Source organism: Carya illinoinensis, chromosome 8, assembly GCF_018687715.1.
Source record: "Carya illinoinensis cultivar Pawnee chromosome 8, C.illinoinensisPawnee_v1, whole genome shotgun sequence".
In the NCBI taxonomy this organism is placed as follows: domain Eukaryota; kingdom Viridiplantae; phylum Streptophyta; class Magnoliopsida; order Fagales; family Juglandaceae; genus Carya; species Carya illinoinensis.
In genome coordinates, this window is record NC_056759.1 from 33142581 (window position 1) to 33160126 (window position 17546).

At 38.7% G+C, this 17546-nt stretch overlaps 1 protein-coding gene across 1 annotated transcript; it reads right to left on the minus strand.

Annotated features, from left to right (window-relative positions):
• Positions 1-372: 372 nt before the first annotated feature.
• On the minus strand, positions 373-4978 carry LOC122318000 (GDSL esterase/lipase At1g09390-like). The gene is made up of 5 exons (XM_043135118.1): positions 4533-4978; positions 3406-3594; positions 1905-2065; positions 1530-1794; positions 373-875 (listed from the first exon to the last, which is right to left on the minus strand). The coding sequence occupies exons 1-5, from the start codon at positions 4792-4794 to the stop codon at positions 643-645; spliced, it is 1110 nt and encodes a 369-aa protein (XP_042991052.1). The 5' UTR covers positions 4795-4978; the 3' UTR covers positions 373-642.
• Positions 4979-17546: the final 12568 nt, after the last annotated feature.

Below are 17546 nucleotides of genomic sequence, written 5' to 3' on the forward strand. Positions count from 1 at the left end.
AAGATTAAAATTTCATATTATATTAATTAGCGATTTAATATACAGATTTTTAAAATAAAATATGAAAACCGATACTCATTATATTAATTAGTGATTTAATATACAGATTTTTAAAATATGAAAAACGATACAGAATCAGTTTGATTTGATTTCAATTCTTTAAGAAACAGTATCAGACCAGACTGGTTACAAACCCCTAATCTGGTTCGGTTAGTTCAACTAATTTTTCAGTTTTTTTTTTTTTACACACCTACTCCTTAGTAGCACAACACCTCTCTTTATAAGTTGGCAAGGAAAAAGATTTCAATTACTCCTCATCAGGGGAAAAAATGTGGAGTCATTTCTGAAACTTATCATTCAAATCAATATCTCTATGAAAAACTATTTTTCGAACTATATTATTAATTGGCCCTAATTTATTAATTTATTTACTTACTAAATTACAATCCAAAACTAGGTCATACGAGGGATATGCAAATCCTCCATAGACCTTTTTCCGTGGCAAATGGCAAGTAGTTTACAAGTACCCTCTTCAACTTGACCAAAATCTTATCTTTTACAAAGATTAGGGTCATGCTCGAGGAATAATAACAAGAAACAGAGAGACATGAAAATGCACTAATTATTTCCTCGAGTAAGTGGTCAACCACGACAAAAGAAATCGAACGTAGTATGTGGTGTAGAATGAGCTGCGGAAAGTACTTTTGATGATATAAAGGTGTTTGCAGCATCAGTATAATGGATCCCATCCCAACTTACGAGTTTAGATCCTTCATTGCAGACCTGAAAGCCAGGCTGCCCACATGTCACCTTGATATTATAATTGTATGGAGGACCTCCATTCCCGCAGCATGCCATTAGGGGACTCGAGAAACCTACAAGGTAATGGAACAAGGTGACTTCTCACAACAATATCTCTTGAGATGGATTGCATGTTCACGAACTACGTTCCATACTAACATATATAAATATATATTATATCGGTTTCCTAATTATTGGTAGTGGGTAACTTGATCCATGATCTATGTTGTGTTGATATGGGTGGGGAGGTTTTTAATTAACTCTTCACCACTACCACTTTACTTCAGGGAAGTTAATTAACCTCCTACAAGAAAACTTTTTAAATTAGAGTTCTAGGTACATTAAATGAAGAAGAGTGAAAATGTGAACATACAAAAGAAAAACTCTTGTCTCTCTTTACAATTTTCTAGAAAAACCATCTAAATCTCTTAATTTTAAAGCGTGAAATTTTTTAGAAGACTTTAATAGCCTCCTAAGCAACCTAGAGGTGCACACAACAAAGTGATGTATGCTATAAGACGAATAAATTAAGATACGGGCTTGTGGGAATCCCACTCCTTAAAATAATTCAAATTGCCTTTATTTACACTAATCATGTTAAAACTTCTGCAAATTAAGTTGTGTTGAGTTTACGGTTAGAGGACTGGATCATGTTCCATTTATAAAAACCTACACAACAAAAACCACTAGATATCAGAGAGAAAAAACTTTTGAAACAACAAACTTACCGTATTTGGTGGAGTTGGCGATGAGATCATACTTGATTGCAAATATATCTACATAGACTATGCTAGCATCCTTCAGTTCAGATCTCATCTCTAGGCACAAATGACGCAGTCCTTCATTAAACAATCTTGCAGCAGAATTATAACTTGAAATACATCCATACGGATCCAAATCCTTGTTTTGAACCAATGACAGTTTTTGAGGTAGGCAACCCAATGGCCCGGTGTTATGTATCCAAAAGTTCCGACCACCTTGAGTATACAAGGTCTGCAGTTCATGTAACAAAAAACAAGAGTGTTGATAAGCACACGTTCGCGACTGTGACTGGATCATCGAAGGTAAGTTTTCTTAACATTATGATTGGATAATAAACGCACCTTGATAGCATTGCGGATTTCTCTAATGACTGATGGAATTCTTTTTACAACCTGTGCATACGATGGGTTCTTGGAGAATGTATCGGCAATGTCATTTTGGCCCATATCAATCATGTAAAGTGCATTCCGGAATGCCTCATCATTGATCAAAGGCCCGGAACCTATATATGCATGCAGCTCACTTTCAATTATGATTGAGGATGATGGAACCAGAAATGCACAAATAACTTTTTAATATTAAACGTGTCAATATATAAGTCAATAACGAGTTATAAGAGTATGATTTCTCTCCTACTTGACGGAAAGTTGGCAAAACCTTATTAATCCAAGTGTTTATGGGACGAGGTGATATATAATTAGTCAAGCCCATTCATCTTGGTTCAAAGCCAGGACAGACCTTTGAGTCAGAATTTTCAGCAGTTTTGAGGATTAATAGGATTACCAAGATTTCGAATTCAAGAACCTATATATTCACAGCAGGAAATGGATAAAAACGCTTTTCAGTCCAGGTTTCTTCTATGCATAGATCAGGGGTACAATGCCTTTTAGCCTCTTCACTGAATAGTTATTGTTAATCTAGGCATCTAGTGTTTGTGGAAGTCAAACTTAATATGCAATCAATAGCACAGTTTACTGAACAGTCGATTTTCAATATTAACTTCACATGTTATATATGACCACCTATTTTCACTTTTTCTTGGGCATGACTTCATTTATGTTACTAAGCTAAAAACGGTGAAACCATGATAGGATGGCTGATGCATGGCTTCATGTTAAATATTGGATAGAATCTCACCTGTTTCATCTATATACTCGTAAAACATTAGAGCATTGGCATTCGCCTTGTTAAAGCCAAAGCCAAAGCCAAAATTGGCTAAAACTAGATGTTTAACATTTGACTATATTTTAGATTTTATAAATATTTGACTAATTCAATGTGAATATCTATATTCAAGATGATCATTTTAACGTTGTTCGGGAAGTTTAGTAGACAGTTATAAATGCCGTGGTGTCCACTTTTTATAGCCTAGCTAGCTGCCCAGCTCTTATCACCAGGCGTCCTCTAAGTACAATCTCAATTTTTTTTTTCAGATATTTTTTTTATACAGTTTTAAATATATTAAGAAATATACAAATTTATTCATAATTACTTTTTTAAATATTTAAAAAAATTAAAATGCGAGCAAAGTATCATTTTCGAACTTTTATCTCTATCTCTCTAGATTTTAGAGTTGGGTCAAATTCTAAGATCTCTGTCTAGGACAACGAAATGAGAAATGTGATGATAGGTGCGGCGCAGTAATGACCGTTAGAGGTGACATTTACCACAAAAATATTTTTTATATATTTAAATATTTATAAAAAAAATATATCAATATATTAAAATTTATTTCTTTAATTATTAAGTAAAAAAATTTTAAAAAATATATATAAATACATGTGATCAAAATAAAGAAATCATACGACATATTAACATTTTACAAATAAAAAATAATATTACCTGCGGCTGCAAGTTCAATGGAGCGAGCCTTGAAATGAAGGAACTGCATGACCTGAATATTCAAAGAAAATGGGACAAAGCGAGGGAGAGTAGAGGACCCCACCACTGCAAAATTTGCCCCATTTGAGAACTTGGCTTCTCCCAAGGAGTCCAGGTATGGGCTCAGTAAGCTTGCATTCAAACTCTGGCCTACACATATTAAATATGGATCTTCTTTAGATCTTCAATAAATAATGCATGTTGCTTTCAACTTTGGATCCCATGTCCTGACACCCTGTCCCAGCACTTAAACAAATAGGATACTCCAAATTCTAAGTTACCCAAAAAGAAAAGAAAAAGATCTATGGTCGTCCCCTACACACATTCTGCAATTATCACGTTTGAAAAATGAGCATCTTTTACTTAAGAGTGCACACCAAGGAGAACATTATTGACTGATAAGTCTGAATTGAGAATCTTAAATGATTAAAAAGTAAACACAAAATATTGGGCTCATTTCATATTTCTACTTTCCACTGAAGAATTTGGTCGAACGCCTTTTCACATTTTAGTGTATTTTGATAGAAAAAATGAGATCAGAAATTTTTGATATAAGTTAAAAGTTAAATAAAATAAAATTTTTTAATATTATTATTTTGAAATTTAAAAAAGTTGAATTATTTAAAATATTTTATGTAAAAATTTAAAAAAAATTATACTTATAAAATGAGATAAAATAATTTCACCATAAAAGAAACTTAGAATTATTGCGAAGTCTTTTAAAAAAAAAAACAAAGAAGAAAAGAAATGAAATAAATTCTTGAAAAAAAAAAAATTAAAAACCAGACCCACCTCAACCAAATCAGTTCATAACCAGGGAAAACAAGACAAATCTCCATGCATCACGCAAGATTCACATGATGGTGCTGAGAAGTGGGACCCTGCACGGCTCGGGTCCCACCGATGTAGACATTTGAGTTTGAACATGTTAAAGATGTCGCTTCACACTTGAGTGAAAGAAAGGCTTAACTTACTAATCACGTCCAGGCATGAGCCAGCACACTGATTACAAGTGATTGCAACCGTTAATGAGAACATGAATAATAAACATGATGAACGGTCATAATTGAAGGCGAGGGCTCACTTACACAGGAGGTCAATCAGGAGCCGGCCATCGGACAACCGGCCGGTAGACCGGTGGAAGAAGGCACGACCGTTGGGAAAATTGACAGGGAAACCGAGCCCGGCGACAAGTCCACCCGTGTCGGAGTTGGAGTCCCCGAAGTTGAAGATAACCGGAGGTCTTTTGCACTGACAGAGAACCGGCCTTGGAAGAGAAAGCAGGGAAAGCAATGGAACGAGCAAGAAGAAAATGGAGCAAAAGTGGGGAGAGAGAAAGCGACAGGCCATAGTACTGGGAGCAGGATGTTCTTCCTTTCTTGCTTACTTTGGGATGCCGCTGCTGGCCATCCGGTGCTTTTTTTCTGTATGTTTATGTATTGGGGTTTGGGGTTTGGACTTTGGAGTCTTTGGACATTTGGATTCCATTATTAATAATTTACATATTTATGTTGCTATTTTTAGGATGCTTGGTTGTCGGTGTAGGTGTCTGGTGAGTGTGTCCTTGCATGCATGTGGTCGTCATCTTCGCTTCATCCTAGTCACTTGGATCGCTCGTCTTTAATTACATTATATTTTTTTATTATTATTATAAATTTATACATAAATTGACATGTATATGTATGTTAATCTAGGTCCCTCATATATTGATATGATTTTCTTCTTGCATATTTATATTAATAATTAATAAAAACATCTCATTATGATTTGTACAACACCAAATTATACCAATAAAAAAAATAAAAAGAGATTTGAGATCAAATGATTGGTTACTACCATTCTTCATTTTCTTGGATAAAGTAAGAGGGGAAGCCACTAAATGATAGTTTTGGTATAATTCGACCACTGAATTGTGAATCTACAGCTACAAGCCTACAAGCCAGAACGGTTTGGGCAGTACTGATGCACTTTGCTATTTTGGATTGTTGAAGAGGCAAACGTGCTCTCTCCTTATTCTTGGATAAAGAAGACCGGTTCTTATAATAAAAGATATAATTGGGAGTTTAGGAGCCACCGCATAAAGTGTCAGTCACAAAATATGCCATTCAAATTCAAGGCTAGCTGTACTTTTTCGTAAGTAAAGTAGTCTATTTCAGTATTTTATTATTGTTTACAAACAGTTTATGACTATTAATTTATAAATTAATTATTTATTATTTTTTCAGTACTATTTATAGATAATAAAAAATCATCTCAGAATCCAAACATAGTCCTGAATTTAGGTAGCTTTTACTCCTAGGTCTAAAATAAAAATCAAGGCGAAGCTATGGGTTGTGGTGTGAAGAAGTTGCCGGCTGGTGATTTTAAGGGTGGATGCGGTTTGTGGGTGGTAATGGATCACTCTTTCAACTTGTTTATACAAGGATGTGTTGACTCCTCCTAAGTTATTGGAAAATGGTAAGATAAATAGATCTGTTAAGGACGTGATTCACAGCTTCTCACACACGATCACCTGCAACCAAAAATGTGTATGGCTTGGAGGTTTGGGGGAACACATTCAATGCCTAAGTCAGTGATAATAACTGCAAAGAATCTCTCTCTAGCCAAAGAATCAGATGGATTCCATTGTCATAACCAAGATGGTATAAATAATTATCTCATCTATTATTTGAAATTCAAATCTCGATGTTAGGGGCTTAGCCTATTCTGAATAAACCGATGGCTTCTCTTACCTGAAGCTCTCATGCTATTATTCTTTCAATATTTGAGATAGACTGGATTCTCGGTCGATTGGGTTATTGAGTTGAGCCGTAATTCAGGCCCATGGTATGACCCGATCTATCCTGGGAGATATTAAGCCTCTTCCAGTTATCCCACGAAATCTCATCATGCACAGCGTGATGAGACTTGTAATTATAGTATTGCTTCATAGTCTAGGCTTTCCGTCATTTTGTGCCTCCTTGTCAGAATGTCGTTCTGTCTTTGCGCCCTTTTCACATACTTCCCTTAACTGTTGTGGGTATTTATTATCTTAAACCACTCTTTTTCTCACTTCTCTCCTTTTGGCTCCCTTCACTCTTGTCTCGTGTGCTCTGCTTCGTTGCTACTTCTCTCCTTCCTTCTTTCGAATCCATGGCCTTCTCTTCGAATCCATGGCCTTCTCTAAAGGCAACCCCATGTCTTCATCTCGTGGTGTTGGTTCTTCTCCACCCCGCAATTCTCTTACTCGCTCTAAGGGCGCAACCACTAACCCCACTATGGAGGAGGCATCTGCTCGTTTAATTTTTGAGGGCCATCGATGGTCCTCAACTATTGCCCATTGCGAATTAGACACCGCAGGGGATAGCTTCAACATCCCAAATTTAGTGGCTTTGGGCTTGCCTGATCAGCATTGTGGAGCCATCGACGTGAGAGGTATGATTGTTTCTGTCGTTTTTAATATGACCATTTTTGTGATGGGGCTCCATTTGCCCTTTGTACGAATTGTTCGTGACGTGTTAGATGTCTTGGGCTTGCTCTGGCCCAACTTGTACCTAACACCTGGAAGATTCTGATGGCTTGCTATGTTCCTGGCGGTGAATGATGGAGCCTATGAGTGATGAATACCCCGACCTCACGGCTCACGAATTCCTTTCCTTATACAGGTTCATAAACTTGGATGGGAACCTTTGTAGTTTTAGGGCTTGAAGAGGAAATTTTTCTTCGTGTCGGGTAATGGTTGGGAGTATCCTATAGATGAGGCCTTGAATCAAGAGTTCACCATTAGGGCTTCATGGTCTTTGGTTCTCGATGAACACGAGTTTGAGATTCTCCTTTCTACCCAAGATGAGGCTTGCGTTCAATTGGTATAGTCTTGCATAGAAAAGAATGCCAACTTCACCTGGTCAGATGTCATTTTGACCTCTCTAATATTGATAAGTTCTTGATGGTGCCCAGCAGGGAACACATTTCCCATCGTCAGTGACTAGTTTGAAAAGAGGCTTACTGCCCATGGCAGGGGGAAAGAAAAGGAAGAAGGCCCATTTGGTTGTGGCGCCCTCGGACAAGTTCCGTTCTACAAGGGATGGGCCCTTGCGACCACCTTTGGCAGGTGGTAGAAGAAAACCAGATCGTCCCACAGTGCCTTCGATTGACTCCCTCAACAAATTTATGGCTCAAGCTAAGGTTGATTAGAGTTGGTGATAGAGGCTACGGCAGCTTTGTTGCCCAATGTTCCCCTTAAAGTTACTCAAAAAATAGGCAACCATGATAACCTAGATGAAGGTGACGACATTATGACCTTGAACCCAGAGTTCCTTAGTGTGCCTCCAACTATGCCGAACAACTTTCCTCATTTTGATGCTTTTGGGGATTCCCTTCGAGTCAAGGATATTGAAGATCTATTGGTGGAGGCTGTAACCATTGTTTCTGGCTCACCACTCACCTCGACTATCTTGGGTGGGGTCACTCCCGAGATTCCCTTTATCTTTCTAATTGTATCTGCTGCCACTGGAAGTAGGGTGTCGATTCTCTCCTTACCCTTCGGTATTTCCCTAGTTGAGAATGGTGAACCTTTTTTTACTTTCCCAATAGGGAATCCCCTTACCAATCCTCCTCAAGTATCACTTGCTCAAGAGGGTGACGCAGAGTTACCTCTTGATCAACAGGCAGGAATGAACACAATCACTCTAGCTTCCATTTTTTCTAATCCTCCCCATGTTTTGCCCACGCCTATTCAAGATACTCATACCCCAACGGGTTTTTATGGTGTTTCCTTTAGAGTCCCTAATCCCTAGGGTTCGTAGGGTTCTCGCCTAGATATTTCCTCTCGGCCTTCGCGCGCTGGGTGAGAAGAGGCTTTTCACTTTGTAATTTGTAACCTTTGAAGTACCCTTTCACTGGTAAGTTCTCTTCCCCTAAGGTTTTTGTTGTTCCTTTCTTGTTGCTTTTGACTTGGTTGGGTTTTTGTTTTTCTTTTCCTGCTACTTTTGACTTGGTTGGATTTTCTAGGGAGTTGATCGCCTAGCGGCGACTTTGATTGAGGACTGCTTGGATTTGGAATAAGAGAATGAATCCATGCTTAGAGTAAGGTTAACCAATCGTGTAAACTTGGCGATAAGAGCATAGCAGGAAGGAGCCTCGACTACGTAACTCTGGCCAGTGGTGTGGCAAGAGGTAGCATCGGCTGCGTAACCTTGGTGATAAGAGTGTAGTGGAAGGGAGCTTCGACCTCGTAACGCTACCGAGTGGTGTAGTGGGAGGATGCCTCAGCGATAAGAGTGTAGTGAAAGGGAGCCTCAACTATGTAACTCTGGCGAGTAGTATAACGGGAGGATACCTCAACCGCGTAATCAGATAAGAGTGTAGCGGGAAGGAGCCTCGACTGTGTAACTTTGACGAGTGGTGTAGCGGGACGATGCCTTGATAGTGGAACTGCGGTGATAAGAGTGTAGCAAGAGGATGCCTTATGATACCCCGTTTTCACGTGTATTTTTATTGAATGATTATTTAGATTATTATAAATAGTGGTTCTCTTGCTTGAAATTTAACGTGTTAATCGTTGGATTATATTATGAATTTTAAGTTGAGATATTTATTTTAATGTGCTTTCTTGATATTAATTATTGTTTTACATTTAAATTACCTTTTTTCTTTAATTTATTTTATTGTTGGACTTTAATTATTTTATTTCATTAATATTGAGTTATAGTGTTTTTATTTGGCTTTTATTTATTTTATTATTATTAATTATAGTCTATTATTTATTGGCCCTTTATTTCAAATTATTTTACTTTGGATTTTACTATTTTATTTTACTAAGTTGTGTTTTAAATTGTCTTTTTAATTATCTATTCTTTTTAAGTCAGTTAAACTAGTATTTTAAATCATCTTCGTTAGTTCAGTTTTAAGACCCTGAGAGGAAAGGCATGGATTTAATTTCCCTTCTTTTCTCTTTTTCTCTTTCTTCTTTTCCTTTCTTTCTTTTTCCCCCACTTTCCTCTTTCCCTCTCTCTCCTCCCTCTCATTTCAGCCGTGCACCCCTCCCCTACCCGATCCACCACTTCAACCAATGGCACTGTTGTGACCCAGTCGGAATGCCACCACCCACCGGCAAAGCTCACGCCGGCGACCTCCAACGCCCCTCCCCTTCGAGCCTCTCCTTCCACGGTAGCCCAGTCTGAAACCCACGGGTTTCTCTCCCTCTCCTCCATGCGCCGCCTTGGAGCAGCCCAATGCCACCACTCCACCACCAGCAACTCCCCCTCCCTCAGCCGACTACCCCCTTGGATTCCAGCCACCCCTAGCTCCTCCACTTTCTTCCATGCACAAACCCATCTTCCATGGGTTTCTCCCCCTCACACGGCCTTAACGCCACCGTGAGCTACCCCCATCGCTACACCAGACCACCCACGGCTTCCCTTAGCCTCCTAGCACCTTCCCCTTCCCTCGTGTAGCATGTAGTGGCCTGGAATAGTCATCCTAAATCCTTCCTCTACACGCACGGGATCTCTAGATCCACCACCGTGCGCTGCCACCCATGGCCTCTAGCCACCACCATCAGCTTCCCCTACCTCCCTAAGCTCCTCTGTGGCCAGCCCAAGCTCCCCTTAGCTTCCCTTCAATTTTTACCCATTTTGAGACCCACGACCATTGCTTGGAAAGCACTGTCTGCCGCTGCTTCGCCAGTTGGGCGTGACTTTTGATCTTCCAGATTTGCCTTTAAAGCGTTGTAAGTATTTTCTGAATAACCTTTGAGATTTAAATATATTTTGCATTAACAAATATTCTATGAAATTGGTTGGTTGTGTCGGATTAAGTCCAAAGAGTTGGGGGTTGGTTGGATTGGAGGATGTAGTTGTGTATGTGATTGGTTGATGTTAAGATTTATTGGTTATTGGATATTTTTGTGTCTTATCCTATACATTGTAAGGTGCACACATGTTTATGTGTTGAAACTGAAAACTAGGCTTTCATATATAAATGGATTTCTAGCTGCGTGTGTATCACAACCCCAAGCTGAAATGGGGTATTATCTTGATGGAGCTCCTTTGGTCACTTGAGATCAGACTATACTGAGTGACGTCCCCTGTGTTGTCACTGAGCAACAACGGGATTGGACGGGATGGTAACGCTCCTGAGCTGACTTCGTGGCCCCTTTGCTAGCAAGGGCTAGAGGATGCTTGGCCAATAACACGCTGGACGTGGAATTGGGTATCGCTCATTACGAAGTCACATGTGTGGTCATTACTTGCAGTATGGCAAAGAGAGCCAGAGTGTGCGGTTGATCCCTATCGGAGATCATGGTGCATATGGTAAAATGGATAATGAATCATTTTCTGAAAAAATGATGAGATTTGGTTAAAGGATATGAGGGCCATTTTTTGAAAAAATGGTAGAATTTATGTTGGGCCATTTTCTGATAAAATGGCGGATTTTTTAATGGATTGGATTTTGGGGCAAATGGAATTTTGGCGTGCGTGGAAAATTATTCATTTTTGGGAAAGGATAACTTTTGGGTCTCATGCATCAGTCATTATGTGCATGCGTATTGTTGTTGGATGAATATATTTTTATCTTGTGGCTGTTTGGATTATTACTTACCTGTGGTACCATCTCTTGTTACTGTAGATTTTAATGTAGATGATAAGGAGGCTAAGCCTAAGGATGTGGCCTCGTTGGAGGAATGATTTATGTATTTTGATTATGCAATGTGGTTGCTGGAAATTGTAATATTTTTTATATTCTTGTGTTTAAGCAAATTTGTATCTAAAAAACATTCTGGTACTTAGTTGATTGACTTAACTGATCCGCTGCGTCTTTTGTCTTACACCTGTTGCATGTGTACACACTTATCACTTGTCGTTTGGATGTATGACTCGTGTTGTCACCTTCCTGAAGTCTCGATTTTCATGTGCTCGTACGTGAGAGTTGGGGGCATCACAGATGGTATCAGAGTAATTCGGCTCTAGATAAAACCATATGTCCTATAGGTGGAGTATCATAAAAGTTTAAAGGTTAAATTTGAAATTATTTTATTTATTTAATTTGAATTGTTTTTATTTTATTTGAACTTATTTTATTTGAATTGAAATTATGTTATTCTATTTATGGAATTTATTTTATTTTATTTTGTTTTATTTTTTTTTAATTTTTTCTGGAGTTGAAAAGTGGGTTAAGGGTTACGCTATGGTAGGAAGATGGTACGACCAAGAATGTCATTGTTAGGTATGAATGATTAGTGTAATAGGCATGAACTTTTATCAGCTTGAGTTATTTTTATAATATCGAGACTTGAAGGGAATGGCATAGTTTAGGCGATCTCTGGAGTAGGGACTAAAGTAATAACTGAGGAGGGGAGTAGCTTTAAATTATTTAGGACACTTGAGGTTTTAGATTTTATAGAGTTTATAGAATAAGTTTATAGAATAAGAAGGTATAAGTTCGACGAACTTCAAGGATAGATTTATGAGAATTTCATCTAAGGTCTAAGGCTATATAGATTTCATGAATCAAGTTTATGGGATTTAATGTGGTAGGTTCAACAAGCATTTGAGAGATTAATTAAATTAGAAGTTTTAGATATTGCCGACTCGTATAAGCAAATTGGTAGCAATTGAGGCTTTAGAATTTACAAGCTTTATAAGGCGATGCTTTAGAGTTAAGGTCATCGAACATGAGGATTTTGGGAAGTGATTCTTATTTAGTTTAAGGTTTTAGAGTTGCAAGTTTGAAGGATTAATTGTAATAAAATTTGAGTTTTTAATTTTGTAGACTTGGTTCGCTAGCTTGATCTATTCTGGTGATGGATTAGTCTGTAATCATTAAAATATGATTGATTAGGGTTGAGTTATAGATATGAGAATTTTTCAAGAGAGTATTTCTTTGGGGATTGTAGGTTATGATCTAGTGCGTGTATTTTCTAAGGATTGAAGATATCGATCTAGTTTGGAAAATGATTGTTTTAACTCGAGGTTGTAGTGGCAGGTTTATGATTTGATTCATATCAATTTTAAGGATAATAGATTGTGCGGATTTAGGAAATTATTCTTGTTTATTGAGGATATAGGTCCAGATGATGGAAATAGAAGTGATGGATCCCTTGCACGTTTGTAGAAGTATTGGTTTTAGCTAAGGGTACATGAGATCAATTTATAGTGGTGGTGAATGTGTACGGATTTCAGAGAGTACATATCCTAGTCTCATTTTTGGTAGGTGCTAAGGTGGATTTGATGTGATAGTATTAGGTTCAAGAGATCTTAGCTCTTGGTTTTTGGCTAATCGATCGAAGTGTTCAGTTGAAACATGATACCTAATGAAGTGATGGTTGGCAGTAATTCATGTGATTACCTTCAGAAATTAGTTGTGAATTGAAGTCATATAGGAATTTAAATTTTTGGAGGCTATACTTTACTTTGGAGATCGAGCATCCAGTTGGGAGAATTATGGACATTGTTATTTAACTTAAAGAGAGATTTTTGGGTCACCATGTTTGGTGTATGATAAGTCTTGGAAGTTGAAACTTAGGCATCAATTGTTGATAGCATAACCATATTTATGAGGTAATAAACCATTAGGATCCATGAGTGTTGTATAATAGTTTTTGGTGAATTGAAGATTCGAACAACATAGCTTGCTTTGAGGTTTAATCGCGATGTGCTATTGAGGAACTAGTCGTGTTAATATTGGAGCTTGTGAGAGTAGAAGCAAGTGGGGGAGTTACTAAGAGTCGTAGTGAGTTTAGTCACTGTCAGGTTAGATGATATTCAGAAATTAGGTGTTGAGCTTTGAAGTACAGGTTGTCGAGTAGAAGTTTATAGGCGTTCTTTTGGTTGGTCGGGATGGGTTTGAGCCTTCTTAGGGTCTGTTTGTTATCTTAGATGAGACGGATATATTTTGAGATGATGATACTTGTTTTAAATTTGGGATGCTGAGGTTGATTGATACTAGTTTTCTGTCAATGATCATGGATGTATTTTGTGGAATATTTATTTTGATTAAGGCAACGGGACCTAATTGAGGAATATGAGTGATAATTCATGATTTTGGGAGATAGATGATTTTCTACCAAAATGTGTTAAGAGTTTTCTGGTTAGTAGGTGTTGGGCCACCTTGCACTTAGTGTTATTTTGTGAGGACATAATTTTATGCATGTGGTGAATTATACGAGTGTGCAGCGTAAGTGTGATATTTTGTGATAGTAGCAATTTGTGCCGATTTTGAGGAATTAGTGGTGACTTGAAGTTTTGAGTGGGAGGTTAATCATTTGGTAGTGCTAATTTTGTTTATTGATGGTTAACTTGAGAAGTGGCGTTTAGATTACCAAAGGTAGAATACAATGATTGTTAGGAAGTTAGAGCATAAGAGTTGATTGAGGTTAGCGCAGTTTATTATAGGAAGATAATTATTGGAATTTACTGGGTGTCGTGTTAAGGTTCTTGTGGAAGTGGAGATTTTGGATTACTTGACCGTCTTAGGAGTTCTAGATGTGATGTATCACTGGGAGACTAATGCGAGTATGATGGAATCGCCTATAAGAGTAGACTTGAGAGAGCAGTATCCCTTGTGGCCACCAAAGGCTTTGGCTAATCACAGGTGGCAATGAGGTTCCGGAGACTTAGAACGCTGGAGTCAATTGCAGGTATGGGTCTAAGCTAATCTCTTGTAATGAGTGTCTTGTGTGGTCTATTCTTGAGTTTTGGAAAGTTGTGCAAGCGATGCCCGTATCCGTTCGAGTGTTGATGGTCATATGATTTTCTTAAGTGTGTTCTGGGTTGTATCTTGTAACTGCTTTAGTGTTGATGTTTGATCTTACAAACTTTGATGACGAAATTTTATTTTAAGGGGGGAGGATGGGACATTTTATTTTATTGAATGATTATTTAGTTTATTATATATAGTGGTTCTCTTGCTTTAAATTTAACGTGTTAATCGTTGGATTATTTTATGAATTTTAAGTTATGAAATTTATTTTAATGTGCTTTCTTGATATTAATTACTGTTTTGCATTTAAATTACATTTTTTCTTTAATTTATTTTATTGCTGGACTTTAATTATTTTATTTTATTAATATTGAGTTGTAGTGTTTTTATTTGACTTTTATTTATTTTATTGTGCATTTTATTGTTATTAATTATAGTCTATTATTTATTGACCCTTTATTTCAAAGTATTTTACTGTTGGATTTTACTATTTTATTTTACTTAGCTGTGTTTTAAATTGTCTTTTTAATTATCTATTCTTTTTAAATCAGTTAAACTAGTATTTTCAATCCTCTTCGTTGGTTAAGTTTTAAGACCCCGAGAGGAAAGACTTGGATTTAATTTCCATTCTTTTCCTTTTTTCTCTTTCTTGTTTTCCTTTCTTTTTTCCCCCACTTCCCCATTTCCCTCTCTCTCCCCCCTCTCCTTTTAGTAGTGCGCCCCTCCCCTACTCGATCCACCACTTCAACCAATAGTGCTGCTGTGACCCAGCCGAAATGCCATCACCCACCGGCGCAGCTCAAGCCTGCGACCTCCCCTATGCCGACTCCACCCCTACCCCTGGAGCCTCTCCTTCCACGGTAGCCCAGTCCGAAACCCACGGGTTTCTCTTCCTCTCCTCCATGCGTCGTCGTGGCACAGTCCAATGCCACCACTCCACCACTAGCAACTCCCCCTCCCTCCGGCGATTCCCCCCTTGGACTCCAGCCACCCCTAGCTCCTCCACCTTCCTCCATACACAAACCTATATTCCATGGGTTTCTGCCTCTCACATGGCCTTAACGCCGCTGTGAGCTACCCCATCACTACACCGGACCACCCATGGCTTCCCCTAGCCTTCTAGCACCTTCCCCTTCCCTCATGCAACCTGTAGTGGCCTGGAACAACCATCCCAAATCCTCCATCTACACGCACGGGATCTCTAGATCCACCACTGTGCGTCACCACCCATGACTCTAGCTACCACCATCAGCTTCCCTTGCTTCCCTAACTTCTATGTAGCTAGCCCAAGCTCCCCTTATCTTCCCTTCGATTTCTACCCATTTTGAGACCCACAACCATTGCTTGGAAGGCACTGTTCGTCACTGCTCTGCCACTTGTGCGTGACCTTTGATTTTCCAGATTTTCCTTTAAAGCGCTGTAAGTATTTTTCGAATAACCTTTGAGATTTAAATATATTTTGCATTAACAAATATTCTATGAAAATGGTTGGTTGTGCCGGACTGAGCTTGAGGAATCGGGAGTTGGTTGGATTGGAGGACGAAGTTGTGTTTGTGATTGGTTGATGTTGAGATTCGTTGGTTGTTGGATATTTTTGTGTCTTGTCTTATAAATTCCATGGTACTTAATTATGGTACTTAATTGATTGACTTAATTGATTTGCTGCGTCTTTTGTCATACGCGTATTGCATGTGTACACAGTTAGCACTTATTGTTGGAATGTGTGACCCGTGTTGTCATCATCCTGACGTCTCGATTTTCACGTGTCCGTACATGAGAGTTAGAGGTGTCACATGCCTCAACTACATAACCATTTTGGATAAGAGTGTAGCGGGAGAGAGCCTTGACCATGTAATGGTGTAGCAAGAGGAAGCCTCAACCACCTAACCATGGTGATAAGAGTGTAGCGTGAAGGAGCCTCGACTACGTAACTCTTACGAGTAGTGTAACAAGAGGATACCTCGACTGTGTAACTCTAGTTAGTGGTGTAGCAGGAGGATGAATTGATCGTGTAACCTTAGGAATAAGAGTGTGAAGTAGTAAGACACCATCAAATGTAAACCTATTGAAAAAAGTATGCAGAGTAATGAGAGAGTAATCTCCTGATTCTAAATGAAACTAATTTATTGTACCAAATTTAATACTTCATTAATTAAATGTAATATCTTCTTAAGTGCTCAGCATTCCAAAGGTGGGGTAGCTTACATCTTGTGGTGTCTTTAAGACGATAGGCTCCTAGGAGATAACTGGCCGTCATGATGTATGACCCTTTCCATCGTGATCCTAGCTTCCCTTCCTTTGTTGTAGTTACTCTGGTTTCTTTTAGGACTAGGTCGCCCATTTTAAAAGACCTCGATCTCACCCTCTTGTTAAAGTTCTAGTCCATCTTCCTTTTGTAGGATGCTATTCTTATTTCAACATTTGCCCTCACCTCTTCTAATAGGTCCAAATTTTCTTCCAGCTTTTCGTCATTCGTGCTGACACTGGAACCTTTCCTCCTATGGGCTGGCAACCCTACTTCCATTTGTATCATTGCTTCGCTCCCATACGCCAAGGCGAAAGGTGTTTCACCAGTTGAAGTTTTTGTTGTTGTCCTATATGCCCATGAGATTCCAGGGAGCTCATCTGCCCACGTCCATTTCTTTTCGCCTACCTTTTTCTTTAGTATTCCAACAATGGTTTTGTTGGTTGTTTCAACCTGCCCATTCGTTTGTAGGTGTCCTGGAGATAAATATTTGACTTTGATCCTAAGTTTGGCGCCCTACTTGTGATAATGTTCAGAGTCAAACTGTTTGCCTTTGTTGGAGATAATGCTTTGTGGCAGCCCAAATCGGCATATTATAGCTTTTCATAAGAACCTCATCACGCTTTGGGTGGTCACTATTGCCATCGCTTCAGCTTCCGCTCACTTGGTAAAGTAGCCAACAATGACAATGATGAATTTGGTCCCTCTTTTGATTAGGGGCATAAGGTTGACCAAGTCTATGCCCCTATTGAGCGAATGGCCAAAGGGAAGTTATCGACCTTAGTTCTTCAGGAGGGGTGTTCGGGATTGTAGCTGGCATTGGGTGTATCTTTTTATAAATAGTTTTGCATCTGTGGTATCCTGCTCTCATGATCTTCGCGGTGAGTGACCTTCCTCCTAAGTGGTTTTTGCATACTCCTTCATGCACCTTTGTCATTACATATCCGGCCTCCCCCTTCGAAATGCATCTTAACATTGGGGTAAAAAAACCCTGCTTGTATAGTGTCCCATCTATTATGGTGAACTAGACCACCCTGCTTCTGACCTTCCTTGCTTCCTCTTGAGAGGTGGGAAGGTTTTCGGTTTCCAGGTACTTGATTATATCGTCCATCCACTCTAGTATGTTCTTTCTAACCTCCAAGACCTCATTCCTTATGGTCGGTGTGTCAATAGCCTA